Source organism: Thalassophryne amazonica, chromosome 18, assembly GCF_902500255.1.
Source record: "Thalassophryne amazonica chromosome 18, fThaAma1.1, whole genome shotgun sequence".
In the NCBI taxonomy this organism is placed as follows: domain Eukaryota; kingdom Metazoa; phylum Chordata; class Actinopteri; order Batrachoidiformes; family Batrachoididae; genus Thalassophryne; species Thalassophryne amazonica.
Genome location: NC_047120.1, coordinates 60,234,689 through 60,251,298, shown reverse-complemented (window position 1 = coordinate 60,251,298; position 16,610 = coordinate 60,234,689). Strand labels below are relative to the sequence as shown.

At 44.0% G+C, this 16,610-nt stretch overlaps 1 protein-coding gene across 1 annotated transcript; it reads right to left on the bottom strand.

The window, feature by feature from the left end:
* Positions 1-298: 298 nt before the first annotated feature.
* ankrd22 (ankyrin repeat domain 22) lies at positions 299-13,773 on the bottom strand. The gene is made up of 6 exons (XM_034194597.1): positions 13,688-13,773; positions 10,721-10,912; positions 9,737-9,844; positions 7,051-7,128; positions 1,596-1,694; positions 299-1,515 (listed from the first exon to the last, which is right to left on the bottom strand). Exons 1-6 carry the CDS (start codon positions 13,706-13,708, stop codon positions 1,438-1,440), a joined length of 576 nt encoding a protein of 191 aa, XP_034050488.1. The 5' UTR covers positions 13,709-13,773; the 3' UTR covers positions 299-1,437.
* Between the last annotated feature and the right edge of the window lie 2,837 nt (positions 13,774-16,610).

The following is a 16,610-nucleotide window of genomic DNA, read 5'->3' as shown; positions in this document are numbered from 1 at the left end:
AACCAGACACAAACATCTTACGTTGTATTAAAAGCCAAAGCAAAAAGATATGTCTTAAGAGCAGATTTAAAAGACTCTAAAGTTGGAGCAGCTCTGATGTTGAAAGGCAAACTGTTCCACTGTTTGGGCGCAGCTAGCGAAAAGGCCCATCACCTCGAGTCTTGAATCGAGATCTGGGCACAGACAAAACGTACACCAAATGTCCACAAAATCCACAATCCGGATCAGATCTGGATCAAACTTTGTCAGGTGATAGTGTCAGTCTGCACCTCACTTTCAAATATGAGTGATTAGGGCACGTTTGATTAAGATATAATGAACACTATACATTAAATAGGGTTTTCAATGTTAAATTTAAATGGTCACAAAATCTAATGTAATCTGGATCAAATGTCAGTCGATAAAGGATACCAGCCTACATAATGTCAAATATTAAAGATACTTGATCTTTTTTGCCAAGAGTTATGAATTTTTGAAAATTTGTTCAATGTTAAAAGATAGATATTTTTACCATTTTCCCACATTTTTCCTGACTTTAACCTTTGACCTTGAAAACAATCAGTTCTTGCCTAGCAGGATATGAATCTTTTGTAAAAAATAAAAAATTCATAATGATATATGAACAGTTGTGGGTTATAGGCTGTTCACAAACAAATGGGGGTGAAAACAACCTCTAAATTTGTTGGCGGAGGTAATTACCATGTTGGTGTAATATAAGCATGGACATGTAGTCAAGCTACTGTTGCTAATATGTCAATGTGTTCATGCTAACATGTCAAATGACCATAGCTTAGTGCTGTAATTAGCCACAGTTTCATGCTAAAATGTTGTGACCCGCCACCACCTAGTGTAGTGCCTCTGGTTGGCGATAGAACTAATAACCAGCTGATCACACGGTCGCTTCTGTAACCTAACCACTTCCATGTGCACGAGTGACCTCATTCATGTTGGGATGTAGAGTTTTATTAAAAATTTGTTCAACTTGAAGTTGCTGCAGAAAAAAAAATTATTTCACTATCCAATAAACAAACAAGTTGGCACCGTGTATGTGTTAAAAAATAAAACAAAAATGTATAAATTGATGTCACTGTAAATTTTACAGCTTTGTGTGGCTTAGAGGAGGTGACTAACAAAAAAAAAACAACAAAAACAGGAGGCGGTGCTTGAGATGCAGAGGACAGGGTGAGAATGATGTGCTGTAGCGCCCCTTAATGGACACACCCAGAAGTAGAAGAAACTGATGCCACTGGCTTTTCAGTTCTGCATAAACTTATTAAATACATAAAGAGCATATAACAATCAGTAAACAGTTTTTACAGTCCAGCTCCAATTTCATTACAGTTTTAGTCTAAATTAGTACAAAGACATGAATCGGGCGACTGCTGGCCTAGACGAGCTTTGCTTCATGCACAGACTAGCACCAAATCCACATCGTCCTCACTCTGTCTTTTTTAGCATGAAGATGATGTTCTTGACTTTTAGTCTGTTGGCGATGTCCAGTGGTGTCTCTCCATCCTGAAAATGAAAGCAAAACAAAACTAACAAGGTTCAAGTGTCCAGGCGTTGATCAGGACACTCAGATGTTGTTTACGTACATTATTCTTTATATCTGTCTTTGCTTTTTTCTCCAGCAGCAGAAGGACCAGGCGGTGATTTTTCCTCTGACAGACGTAATGAAGAGCCGTGTTTCCTTTCTGCCCCAAACACAAAATAAATTATTACCCAGACACAACACCATACTGCCGTGACACGCTATTACCGCAACAACACATGCCAGCATACCACCATAACATGCTATTACCACAGCAAGACACGCCGACATACTGCCGCGATACGCTATTACCACAGCAAGACACACCGGCATACTGCCGCGTTGGGACATGTTATTATGCTGTTTGGCTTTGTCATGACCATTTAAAGACACATCTGTTAAGACATCTTATTACCCTGTTAGGATATATTATTATCCTTTAAAGACATCAATAATCTGTTAAGACATGTTATTATCCCATTAGGATATGTTATTACCCTTTAAAGACATCAATAATCTGTTAAGACATGTTATTATCCCGTTAGGATATGCTATTATCCTTTGAAGACATCAATAATCTGTTAAGACATGTTATTATCCCGTTAGGATATGCTATTATCCTTTGAAGACATCAATAATCTGTTAGGACATGTTATTATCCCGTTAGGATATGCTATTATCCTTTGAAGACATCAATAATCTGTTAGGACATGTTATTATCCCGTTAGGATATGCTATTATCCTTTGAAGACATATCAATAGTCTCTTAGGACATGTTATTATCCCGTTAGGATATGCTATTATCCTTTGAAGACATATCAATAGTCTCTTAGGACATGTTATTATCCCGTTAGGATATGCTATTATCCTTTGAAGACATATCAATAGTCTCTTAGGACATGTTATTATCCCGTTAGGATATGCTATTATCCTTTGAAGACATATCAATAGTCTCTTAGGACATGTTATTATCCCGTTAGGATATGCTATTATCCTTTGAAGACATATCAATAGTCTCTTAGGACATGTTATTATCCCGTTAGGATATGCTATTATCCTTTGAAGACATATCAATAGTCTCTTAGGACATGTTATTATCCCGTTAGGATATGCTATTATCCTTTGAAGACATATCAATAGTCTCTTAGGACATGTTATTATCCCGTTAGGATATGCTATTATCCTTTGAAGACATATCAATAGTCTCTTAGGACATGTTATTATCCCGTTAGGATATGCTATTATCCTTTGAAGACATATCAATAGTCTCTTAGGACATGTTATTATCCCGTTAGGATAGGCTATTATCCGAGGTGGTCAGAAAGCTGATTGGTGGCAAGGCTCCTGGAGTGTATGAAATCCGTCCTGAGTACCTTAAGTCTCTGGATGTTGTGGGACTGTCTTGGTTAACATGCCTCTGCAAAATCACATGGCGGTCGGGGACAGTGCCTCTGGATTGGCAGACCGGGGTGGTGGTCCCTCTGTTTAAGAAGGGGGACCAGAGGGTGTGTTCCAACTATAGGGGGATCACACTCCTCAGCCTCCCCCGTAAGGTTTATTCCAGAGTACTGAAGAGGAGAATTCGACCGATATTGAACCTCGGATTCAGGAGGAGCAGTGTGGGTTTTCGTCCTGGTCGCGGCACACTGGACCAGCTCTACACCCTCCATTGGGTGCTCAAGGGTTCATGGGAGTTCACCCAACCAGTCCACATGTGCTTTGTGGATCTGGAGAAGGCGTTCGACCGTGTCCCTCGGGGCACCCTGTGGGGGGTGCTCCGGGAGTACAGGGTCTGGGGTCCTTTGTTAAGGGCTATCCGGTCCCTGTACGACCGCAGCAGGAGCTTGGTTCGCATTGCCGGTAGTAAGTCAAACCTCTTTCCAGTGCACGTTGGCCTCCGCCAGGGCTGCCCTTTGTCACGGGTTCCGGTTCTGCATTAATAACTTGGATCATGATTTGTTGACATCCTTGTTGAAGATGTAAAACATCCTCTCTGAATTTATCCCATCAGAAAACAATCCCCTTTCCCCACATTTAGAGCATATTTTACAATATACACTCAACAAAAATATAAACGTAACACTTTTGGTTTTGCTCCCATTTTGTATGAGATGAACTCAAAGATCTAAAACTTTTTCCACATACACAATATCACCATTTCCCTCAAATATTGTTCACAAACCAGTCTAAATCTGTGACAGTGAGCACTTCTCCTTTGCTGAGATAATCCATCCCACCTCACAGGTGTGCCATATCAAGATGCTGATTAGACACCATGATTAGTGCACAGGTGTGCCTTAGACTGTCCACAATAAAAGGCCACTCTGAAAGGTGCAGTTTTGTTTTATTGGGGGGGGGATACCAGTCAGTATCTGGTGTGACCACCATTTGCCTCATGCAGTGCAACACATCTCCTTCGCATAGAGTTGATCAGGTTGTCAATTGTGGCCTGTGGAATGTTGGTCCACTCCTCTTCAATGGCTGTGCGAAGTTGCTGGATATTGGCAGAAACTGGTACACGCTGTCGTATACGCCGGTCCAGAGCATCCCAAACATGCTCAATGGGTGACATGTCCGGTGAGTATGCCGGCCATGCAAGAACTGGGACATTTTCAGCTTCCAAGAATTGTGTACAGATCCTTGCAACATGGGGCCGTGTATTATCCTGCTGCAACATGAGGTGATGTTCTTGGATGTATGGCACAACAATGGGCCTCAGGATCTCGTCACGGTATCTCTGTGCATTCAAAATGCCATCAATAAAATGCACCTGTGTTCTTCATCCATAACAGACGCCTGCCCATACCATAACCTCACCGCCACCATGGGCCACTCGATCCACAACATTGACATCAGAAAACTGCTCACACGCTGTCTGCCATCTGCCCTGGACAGTGTGAACCGGGATTCATCCGTGAAGAGAACACCTCTCCAACGTGCCAAACGCCAGCGAATGTGAGCATTTGCCCACTCAAGTTGGTTACGACGACGAACTGGAGTCAGGTCGAGACCCCGATGAGGACGACGAGCATGCAGATGAGCTTCCCTGAGACGGTTTCTGACAGTTTGTGCAGAAATTCTTTGGTTATGCAAACCGATTGTTTCAGCAGCTGTCCGAGTGGCTGGTCTCAGATGATCTTGGAGGTGAACATGCTGGATGTGGAGGTCCTGGGCTGGTGTGGTTACACGTGGTCTGCAGTTGTGAGGCTGGTTGGATGTACTGCCAAATTCTCTGAAACGCCTTTGGAGACGGCTTATGGTAGAGAAATGAACATTCAATACACGAGCAACAGCTCTGGTTGATATTCCTGCTGTCAGCATGCCAATTGCACGCTCCCTCAAATCTTGCGACATCTGTGGCATTGTGCTGTGTGATAAAACTGCACCTTTCAGAGTGGCCTTTTATTGTGGGCAGTCTAAGGCACACCTGTGCACTAATCATGGTGTCTAATCAGCATCTTGATATGGCACACCTGTGAGGTAGGATGGATTATCTCAGCAAAGGAGAAGTGCTCACTATCACAGATTTAGACTGGTTTGTGAACAATATTTTAGGGAAATGGTGATATTGTGTATGTGGAAAAGTTTTAGATCTTTGAGTTCATCTCATACAAAATGGGAGCAAAACCAAAAGTGTTGCATTTATATTTTTGTTGAGTGTACGAGGTCTATTAGAAAAGTATCCGACCTTATTATTTTTTTTCAAAAACCATATGGATTTGAATCACGTGTGATTGCGTCAGACAAGCTTGAACCCTCGTGCGCATGCGTGAATTTTTCCACGCCTGTCGGTTGCATCATTCGCCTGTGAGCAGGCTTTGAGTGAGGAGTGGTCCACCCCCTCAGCGGATTTTCATTGTCAGGAAATGGCGGAATGATTTGGGCTTTTTTTTTTTCCATCAAAATTTTTTCAGAAACTGTTAGAGACTGGCAGCTGGAAACCATTCGAAAAATGTATCTGGCTTTCGGTGAAAATTTTACGGGCTTCACAGAGAATAAGGACTGTTACTAGGACTGTTTAAGGACGGCTTTAAGGACGCTCGGCGCGCCGCGCTCCGGATCATTTCTAAACGGATGGCTCTGCGCGGAATTCCTCCGCACGTCTGTCTCAATGTGCCAAAAAAGTGCTGATGTCCACGTCTTTTCACAATTCCTGTGCTAGTCAGACGACGTCCCGGATAAAACACAGCGTCCAGTTTGGAAATGAACGGCACATTCCACTGTTAAAGGAGTTTTTGTCATGGAAAGAGGAGCGGCGGTGCCACGTGGCGCAAAGCAACGCTGTGATGAAGCCTCACGGGAAATGTTCTGGCATGTCCAGGCACATCTACAATTTCTCGGATAATCACTCGATGGAAAAACCACCAACAGCTGTCTGAACGCCATCTCAAAGCCATCCTGTGAGACCAAAATGGAGGTGTTCCTTTGTCTCGCTCCATCAGCAAATCGGTCATGACGCGCAAAGCCTCCGCTCGGCTTTCCATGACAAAATCTCTTGTTAAAAGTGAAATCTGCCGGAAAATGGTTGATGTCCAGCTCTTGTGATAACCAGAGAAAGTGCACACGACGGTCCGGCTCCACAGAGCCATCTGTTTAGAAATGATCCGGTGGTTTGTGGCTCTCGATGGCGGCACGGAGCGCGGCGCGCCGAGAGTCCTTAAAGCCGTCCTTAAAGCTGTAGTAACAGTCCTTATTCTCTGTGAAGCCCGTAAAATTTTCACCGAAAGCCAGATAAATTTTTCGAATGGTTTCCAGGTGCCAGTCTCTAACAGTTTCTGAAAACATTCTGATGGAAAAAAAGCCCAAATCATTCCGCCATTTCCTGATAATGAAAATCCGCTGAGGGGGCTGGACCACTCCTCACTCCAAGCCTGCTCACAGGCGAATGACGCAACCGACAGGCATGGAAAAACTCACGCATGCACACGAGGGTTCAAGCTTGTCTGACGCAATCACACGTGATTCAAATCCATATGGTTTTTGAAAAAAAATAATAAGGTCAGATACTTTTCTAATAGACCTCGTAAGTCCTTTCGGCTGCTCCCTTGTTTTCACTCGGGGTCGCCACAGCCAGTGGCACCACCAGGGATTTTGGGCCCCATGAAAATAAATCTTATTGGGTCACGCCCCACATAAGAAGTCAGTATCATAATTGTATTAGCGGCCTCTCTGGGCACCTGTGAATCCTGGGCCCTGAGAATCCTCCTCCTTATTCTCCCCTTTTCGGCACCCCTGGCCACAGCAGATCCGAGGTGTATATGCATGTTGATCTGGCACATTTTACGCCGGATGCCCTATTCCTGACGCAACTCCACATTAAATGGAGAAATGTGGCAAGGGTGGGGTTTGAACTGGGAAACTTACACATGTTTTACAACATCTAATTCAGGTTGCTGTGCTGTTACAAATGGAACAAATTATTGTTTTTAATGAGTGGGCGTGGCTTGTCTAGATTATGGTTACAGTCAGACATGTTATGACACGTGGACACGGTCACAGTGAAAAGTTTGCTTACTCACATAGTCAATGGCGTCAACATTCACGTCGGTGCTCAGCACGGCATTCATCAGGTTAACACAGTTCCTCTGCTTCTGCAACTACAACACAAACAGGAAAAAGAGGCGGTGTGGCAGCTTTGTGTCTTATTTTCTAGCATTTTCTCACTGGACATGTATCAGTTCTTCTGGTAACAAACAAACAGTTGTCCGGGACAATAAACAAGAAGAGAACTATTTGTGCGATACTGATTTTTAATACACTTGAGGAAAACTAAAAAGCAAAAAACAGACCAACGAGTGCTGTGAAAATAATATAGTACCTCTGATTCAAGGAAAACCAATCAATCAATCAGCTTTTTGTTGCCACCTTGTGACATTAGTATGGAACTGCAGTTTGTGTTTTTGAAACAGCTGATTCCCATCAAATCTTTACTTGCATTAATGAACTTTTTTCCCTTGTTTGTTCTTCATGATCATTTTCATGAGCTGTGAAATAACATTTCATCAACCACAGTTTGATGTCATGTGACACAATATCAGCATTTTGACTGGCTGTTGCATGACACCAGTTTGATAAAAGGTGAGTTTCGCAACAGTTGCAAATGAAAGTTGCACCGTGTAAGACCCACCTCAGACTTCTTAATTTCCAGCTCCATGGATTTCAGCTGATTAAAGGAATGGATACCAGGTCCTTTTAGGTAGAACAGGTTCTGTTCTGGTCCACATCCACCTGGAGGATCTCAAGTAGGTTTCAGCTGGGACAGCATATTACGTGTCTATACCAGGATCTCGTCCCAACAGCCAGGGCTGTGAGCATGGACCGGGCCGCCGGGCCACCCGCCCTCGACCGCCACCCAATCCTCTCTGCACCCGTCCCCCATGGCCCCTCTGCAGGTGGTGAACCCACAGGAGGGCGGGCCCACGTCGCTCTTTTGGGCTGAGCCCGGCCGGGCCCCGTGGGCTAAGGCCCGATCACCAGGCGCTAGCACGCCAGCCCCAACCCCAGGCCTGGCTCCAGGGTGGGGCCCCGGCTCCGCCATACCGGGCGACGTCTCGGTCCTTGATTTTTTACTGGTCATGGAGGTTCTGAACTGCCCTTAGTCTGACCCGTCACCTAGGACCTGTTTGCCTTGGGAGACCCTACAAGGGGCATAAAGCCCCCGGCAACATAGCTAGATCATCCGGGTACGCAAACTCCCCCACCACGATAAGGTGGCAGCTAGAGGGGAAGTAGCGAACCAATGCGAACCAAGCTCCGCAGCAGGAGCTTGGTTCGCATTGCCGGTAGTAAGTCAAACCTGTTTCCAGTGCACGTTGGCCTCCGCCAGCGCTGCCCTTTGTCACCGGTTCTGTTCATTATTTTTATGGACAGAATTTCTAGGCGCAGCCAGGGTGTAGAGGGGGTCTGGTTTGGGAACCACAGAATCTCATCTCTGCTGTTTGTGGATGATGTGGTTCTGTTGGCGTCGTCAAATCAGGACCTTCAGCGTGCACTGGGGCGGTTTGCAGCCAAGTGTGAAGCGTCCGGGATGAAAATCAGCACCTCCAAATCCGAGGCCATGGTTCTTGACCGGAAAAAGGTGCTTTGCCCTCTTCAGGTCGGTGGAGTGTCCTTGCCTCAAGTGGAGGAGTTTAAGTATCTCAGGGTCTTGTTCACAAGTGAGGGATGGATGGAGCGTGAGATCGATAGACGGATCGGTGCAGCATCTGCAGTGATGCGGTCGCTGTATTGGACCGTCGTGGTGAAGAGAGAGCTGAGTAGGGGGGCAAAGCTCTCAATTTACCGATCAATCAACGTTTCGATCCTCATCTATGGTCATGAGATTTGGCTCATGACCAAAAGAACGAGATCGCGAGTACAAGCGGCCAAGATGAGTTTCCTCCGCAGGATGGCTGGGCGCTCCCTTAGAGATAGGGTGAGGAGCTTGGTCACTCAGGAGGAGCTCGGAGTCGAGCCGCTGCTCCTCCACGTCAAAAGGAGTCAGTTGAGGTGGCTCTGGCATCTTTTCCAGATGCCCCCTGGACGCCTCGCTGGAGAGGTGTTCCGGGCATGTCCCATTAGGAGGAGGCCCCGGGGAAGACCCAGGACGCGCTGGAGGGACTACATCTTTCGGTTGGCTTGGGAACGCCTTGGGGTTCCTCCGGAGGAGCTGGGGGAGGTGTGTGTGGATCGGGAGGTCTGGGCGGCTTTGCTTGAGCTGCTGCCCCCGTGACCTGACTCCGGATAAAGCGGAAGAAAATGGATGGATGGATGGATGGATGGATACCAGGATCTCCTCCCAGCTGGACGAACCCAGGTGAACATCAAAGGCATCCTGACCAGGATCAGGATCCCACCAAGAACCACTACTTCATCCTGGTCCAGGGTCTTCAAAAATAAACAAGGGCTCGGAAGCCAGTCAGATATTCCGCCTGTATCAGGTAACCTCACTCCAAAACAAGAAGCCTGGACCTTCTGTCAGAACATGGGCTGGGAGGACGGCTGCTCCCCAAATTAAATAAACTGCAGAGACACTGTGGACCGCAGAAGGACTGAACACAACTGGAGACCATTTCACAAGGACAACAACCACACCCACAGACCTCCAGGATATACATATTTTAAATTTAGGTGGATTTTACCAAAAGAGCAACATTTAAGGCTTCGGGCAGAGCAGATTTCAGTTTGTTTCATTGGTGGAATGTGGTGAAGGTTCAGGTCCTGTACCATCAGGAAGTATCCCAGCAGCAAGATGGGCATCAGGATGGAGATCAGCAGGTAGTCCAAGAGGGACAACCTCCTCCTGGACACATAGTGGAGACACGACCTCTGCTTCTGATGGACAGACAGAGAGACAACAATAGAGAGAAACACAGAATGACACAGACAGAAAGTTACTGAGACAGAGAGACAGAAAATCAGTATTACAGACACAAAGAGATAGAAACAGAAAGAAAGAGACAGAAAGAGGCAGAAACACAGACACTAAGAGACACAGAGACAAAGAGACAGAAACAGAGACACAAAGAGACAGAAACAGAGACAGAGACAAAGAGACAGAAAGAGGCAGAAACAGACACAAAGAGACAGAAACAGACACAAAGAGACAGAAACAGACACAAAGAGACAGAAACAGAAACAGAGACAAAGAGACAGAAACACAGACACAAACAGAGACAAAGAGACAGAAACAGAGACAGAAAGAGGCAGAAACACAGAGACTCAGATAAACAGAGAGACAGACAGACAATACAGTATCAGAACTGGTGTTGAGAGATACTTTGTGCATTTCAAAGAATGATGTGCGTACAGGAAGTGGACACATTCAGATATGTTAGAGTCTTTTCGATAGAAACGTGTCCATGTGCTAAACATAGCTTTACATGCTAATAATGGCTAGACAGCTACTTCTGTTTGAAACTTTAACAGAATACAGCCAGAAGGCGGTTCTGTGAGGTGGCGAATACGGAAACGTGCAACACTGGTGCATGTGTCCAGACTCCACTTGACCAAGGTGAAACGCTAAAACATGTACTGTCCTGTAGGGGGCAGCCTGTGGATTTAATGTTGACACCTGTCTGGGCACAAAAGTCCCGCCCACTGTCAAACTGTCCAGTCAGATCAAAGCTGACATTAAACCTGTGCAAAAGTCACAACTGAAGTTACAGACCTTTGTGGCACCACTTAATGAACATGAACAATGAAACAAACCTTGTTGGTTATGCTGACATCCGCGCGGTGCTTCAACAGATACTCCACCACCTTCAGGTTACCGCGGCGACAGGCAGCAATGAGGGGTGTGTCACCCGTACCTGGGTCCAGTGCGTTCAGCTTTGTAGGATTCTCTTTCAGGATGTGATACAGCTGATAGACGTCATCGTTGTACGCTGACTGACAGGCCGGCTGGAGGGTGAAGGAGAAAGACTGCTAAGCTAGGCCAACAGTTCTGCCTGCTATCAGTCTATGCTAAGCTAGGCCAACAGTTCTGCCTGCTATCAGTCTATGCTAAGCTAGGCCAACAGTTCCGCCTGCTATCAGTCTATGCCGAACTAAGCCAATAGTTCCGCCTGCTATCACTCTATGGTAAGCTAGGACAACAGTTCCACCTGCTATCAGTCTATGCCGAGCTAGGACAACAGTTCCGCCTGCTATCAGTCTATGCTGAGCTAGGCTAACAGTTCCTCCTGCCATCAGTCTATGCCGAGCTAGGCCAACAGTTCCGCCTGTTATCAGTCTATGCCAAGCTAGGACAACAGTTCCACCTGCGATCAGTCTATGTCAAGCTAGGTCAACAGTTCCACCTGCTATCAGTCTATGCTAAGCGAGAATAACAGTTCCACCTGCTATTAGTCTGTTCTAAGCTAAGCCAACAGATCTACCTGCTATCGGAATGTGCTAAACTAAGCCAACAGATCCACTTGCTATCGGTCTGTGCTAAGCTAGGCCAACAGTTCCATCTGCTATCGGTCTGTGCTAAGCTAGGCCAACAGTTCCATCTGCTATCGGTCTGTGCTAAGCTAGGCCAACAGTTCCACCTGCTATCAGTCTATGCTAAGCGAGAATAACAGTTCCACCTGCTATTAGTCTGTTCTAAGCTAAGCCAACAGATCTACCTGCTATCGGAATGTGCTAAGCTAAGCCAACAGTTCCATCTGCTATCGGTCTGTGCTAAGCTAGGCCAACAGTTCCATCTGCTATCGGTCTGTGCTAAGCTAGGCCAACAGTTCCATCTGCTATCGGTCTGTGCTAAGCTAGGCCAACAGTTCTGCCTGTGAAGTTGTACTAAGCTAGGCCAACAGTTCTGCCTGTGAAGTTGAACTAAGCTAGGCCAACAGTTCTGCCTGTGAAGTTGAACTAAGCTAGGCCAACAGTTCTGCCTGTGAAGTTGTACTAAGCTAGGCCAACAGTTCTGCCTGTGAAGTTGTACTAAGCTAGGCCAACAGTTCTGCCTGTGAAGTTGTACTAAGCTAGGCCAACAGTTCTGCCTGTGAAGTTGTACTAAGCTAGGCCAACAGTTCTGCCTGTGAAGTTGTACTAAGCTAGGCCAACAGTTCTGCCTGTGAAGTTGTACTAAGCTAGGCCAACAGTTCTGCCTGTGAAGTTGTACTAAGCTAGGCCAACAGTTCTGCCTGTGAAGTTGAACTAAGCTAGGCCAACAGTTCCACATCAGGCTGTGCTAGCCTTAGCCTATATGCCAACAGTTCCACCTGCTAATAAAATAAATAAATAACAACAACATAATAATAAATTTGACATTCAATAAATAATTCAAAAAATAATTATGATGATTTTAATGGCGTTCAATCTTCAAAGATTTTTTTCCCCAAAAAACAGTTATTTTCTGCTCTGATCAAAGATATAAATTTTTTTTTAGACAAACAGAAAGCCTTAAAAACTCTTTAGTAATTTATTTACTGGTAAACTCTGTGTGTTTGTAGAATTTTTTTATACGAGTGACATTTAATTCTCATAAGTGTAGCATGAGGATGATATATTTGGTGAAAATGGAGGCGGTTCAAGCTGAGCAGTGAGAGCAATTTTTACCTTAACGCCAGCTGCATCCGGTTATCCAACAGATGCACGTTAAACTTCCTGTTTTCAGCAACTCATGTGGCAACATCAGCTTTCGATAAGTTCAAGTGTGGTAACCTGGATGAGCGATGTCACGGTGTAGCCGTTTCTATCATGTCTCAATTTAAACCCGTATTACAGCTTTACAAATAAGCAATCAGACTGAACATTTTACATCAGGTTCACCCATTAACTATTGGACAAAACCAGCTTTTAGTTTGTGTTTACATCCCCCTGGGTTTTTAGTTTTATGAACAGAAATTCACTGCACACCAACAGTTTGATCTGTTCATATTTGGATTTTTTTATTCATGTGGTTTTGATTTTAGGGTAAATCTTTTCCACATGAGACAGAAAACAGACTGAAGGTCTTTCTGCTCCACCTTAAACAGTCTGCTGACTAAAGATTTATTTGGCATCTTAAACCTTCAGATTTTTTTCCTGTTGTTATTATTATTAATAATAGTATTATGTTTAAACTGACTGCATAAATGCAATCCATTTAGTTCCCAACTGCAAAAAATAGGAAATAAAAATCACATACGAAAATTTGCTACAACACAGCAGAATCACATTTCATTAAAATTAATTAATTTATCAAGATATCCATATTATACCTTTTTGTAAACGGCTCAGCAAATCATTTTTTAATTATAATTTGTTGATTTGTTTTTAATTGTGTACCTAATTTAACCAACCTGTCGAGCAGACAGGATACGGGGATGGACGATTTAACTCAAGTACTTCACATATGTTTACTTTTATTTCATATATGGGAACAAAAATAACAGTATATATGCGCCAAACTCATTAAATGGAGAATGATAATTTTATATATATATATATATATATATATATATATATATATTGGTAGGATTTTCGCATACAGTAATGAATGATTAGAAAAGTGTTTCGTGTCGTTAACTTGAACTCGGCCTTTTCGTTATTAATCCGGAATATTTTAACGCAAAACGGTGAATGTTTCGCTTTTTAAGATTCGTTTGTTGACGAATTTGCTCGTTGTTCCATTAACGCTTGACTTTAAACTTTGTGACGCTGGAGCCTTTTTGTTAAACAGAATGAAGCAGAGAAGTTGTATTTTCTTACCTCAGAGTAAACCAAACCCATGACCGCAGCGGACACACCTGAATCCAACCACAGGGCCACATCAACCACCACACGTCAAAATAAACTCCTCACCACAACGAAAATCTTCCGGCCCACACTTAAAAATATTTAGTCATTGTAAGGGGTACGTACCTTCCCTCTATGCCTGCAGTGTGTGACTATAAACTGCAAAGCCTAAAGCATAGATTTTAAAAATAAATGCGTGCTTTTATTTTGACATGCACTCTATATGCTCTGTCTGGTGTGACTGTGTGTAGCTTCACACATACCTGCCCGATAAACTGGAGTGCGGAAACTCAAGGAAACAAAAATGCTTCGGTGTTCTCTCGGTGATCAACAGTTTCTTCATTCCAGCCTATCAAAGTCTGATTATATTCCACTCTCTGGATTTATTTCTAGCTTCTGTTCCACACTCTTAAGACTGTCGTGTTGAAAACTACAGTAACAGGAAGTGCACCAGAGCCAGAGGCGAGTCGAGCTGGTGGCCAGAGTGGCTTGGCCCACGAACAGTGGCGGCACCAGGAAAATTTTGTTGGGGGAGCTGAGGGGGGGCTGGGTAAAAGTTGGAGTAAACTTGCACATAGGTATAAATAAAGATAAGTGAAGTTTTAAGAGTGGCCGTAATAAATATTTAGGAAACCTAAATTTTTGGAGTATGGAGTTAAATTTGTCTCATTAATACTTGCAAATGCACAGAGGGTGATTTACAAATATCCTTTGATTTGTACACGTGCTTTGTGATCCACAAACACAAATTTCTGATTTGTAACTTGTGTGTGGGTTTTTACAAATAAATGTTTATTTACAAAACTGAAAATTCTGTTTGTGAAGGGTGATTCAGCATTGGTGGATCACTGAACACACACATTCATCACTTTGCTCAGTTACGCAATATTGAGACATTCTCAGCGCAAAACTGCAGTTGAGATCCACAAATATGTCAGTCGCTATTCACATTAGTGGCAGAATTATTGGGTGGGTGGGGGGGAGCTTGGCTCATTATTGGGTGGGCTTAAGCCCCCCCTTGGCGCCGCCACTGCCCACGAATTACAACTTCATCAATGACAAAATAAATATAAAGTACAAATAAAGTATAGACTTTACAACATCCATTGCAGGGATAATATCTGCAAGAGTTTGACGTAAGTTCTTTTTCACTTGGGGTCACCACAGTAGATCTGATATGGATGCGCTTGTTCATTTTGTCCGTGTTACCGCTAGATGCCATTCCTGATGCACCTGCACATTGCATGGAGAATGGGCATGGGTGGTCTGGAACCAGCAACCTTCTGCTCTGGAAAAGAAGCACACTAACTCCCAATCGTCATTCATTTTTATTGGAAATCAAAAAGCAACTAGATGAGATATTCACACTGATATTTGGGGGTGTGTGTACGTGGGCAGGGGAGGTGTCTATCTGTGTAAAGATTGAGTACACTGGACCACAGCAGAACCAAAAACCTTCCAAATGTGCCTGTTATTATAAACGCAATCAAGAAAAAATAACAACCACCAAGATTATTTTCATGAAAATTACACTGACTAAAGGTTCATATTAACAAGAAGAGCTGCACCAGAAGATCTCTATCACCAAGGCAAAGCAAATCAGGTCAGGAAGTATGTATTGGTGACGTGTTGCTTGCTGCATCTACCACACCATAAAACATGTTTTGGATCCTGGATGTCCAAAGTAACCATCTAATTGCTGCAGCCAGACAGAGTGCGCATGTCCTTGAGCAGGTGAAACGTAGACGTGGCCTTAACTAGGTGAAACATAGGTGTGTGCTTGACCTTCTCCAGGTACTGGGGTCCTCAACATTGAGGCACCTGCATGCTGGCTCATGTCCAGAAGAACACACGACATGGACAAAATGTCAAAGCTGATGTTCCCTCACAGTGTCCTTGATCCTCCTCATCTGAGTCTCACTAAGTAACCATTCATTTGACACAAAGTCATTCCAGCAGGACCCAAGGATCCTCCATAGGGACCTGGTATCAAAGACATCCAGTCGTCACCATAGGCCACTGGTTAGAGTCCAAGTCTGCCAACCATACAGTAAGACAGTAAGCATCAAGAACCTAAAGACTTGGACCTTCGTTCTCCTGCAAAGATCTCACAATCATCAAACACCTCTAACCTTCTATCTCATAACTCCATAAGATCTTCCCAGGTGTCTCTAGATCTCAAAGGCTAAGAACCCAGAGACATGAACATCCCTGCTGAGCTCAGTGAATGTTTCTACAAGTTCAACACTTTCACCACGTACAGATACACTTCTGATGGACGAGTCCAGGAAATCACTGAAATTCTGGATCCTAGTCTGAATCCAGGACCATCACAAACCCAGAGACTCTCCTCACTCAGCTTCTCAAGTGATGCAATAAGACAACCAACAAATCACATCAACACATCAGTTTTTTTTTTTAACTGGAATTCAGTGTGGATTTTTTTTTTTTTCAAATTTTGAATCATATTTGTGTTTGAAATTTGCTGCAGTTTTTCTGGCACTTTTTTTTGTAAATATTCATGTGTTTCAAAACTTAAATTATAAATGTAACAGTTACTTTGGAAAACGTTTAAATGTCTCAAATGTTTGAAACATTTGAAACTTTACAATCGGGAAATCTGCTGGACAGTGAGACACGTCCCCCGTGAAAAGATATAAAGTTTGTTTTTGTGTTAAATGAGATGAACTGGTATTCTATTAACATGGTTGAAGAAGAATATCAACTGAAAAAATAAAATGAAAACCGAACCTTTTTTTGTCCTCCAGTTTGTTTTTCTGTTGTTCCGGAGGCTCGGCAGCAGGGGGCGGTGGCGGTACGCTTTACGAGGTTCGCATGGTTCGCACCGCCTCCAAGGGCTCCTTGGGCCAATCAACTGCCGCCTCACATCAGCCAA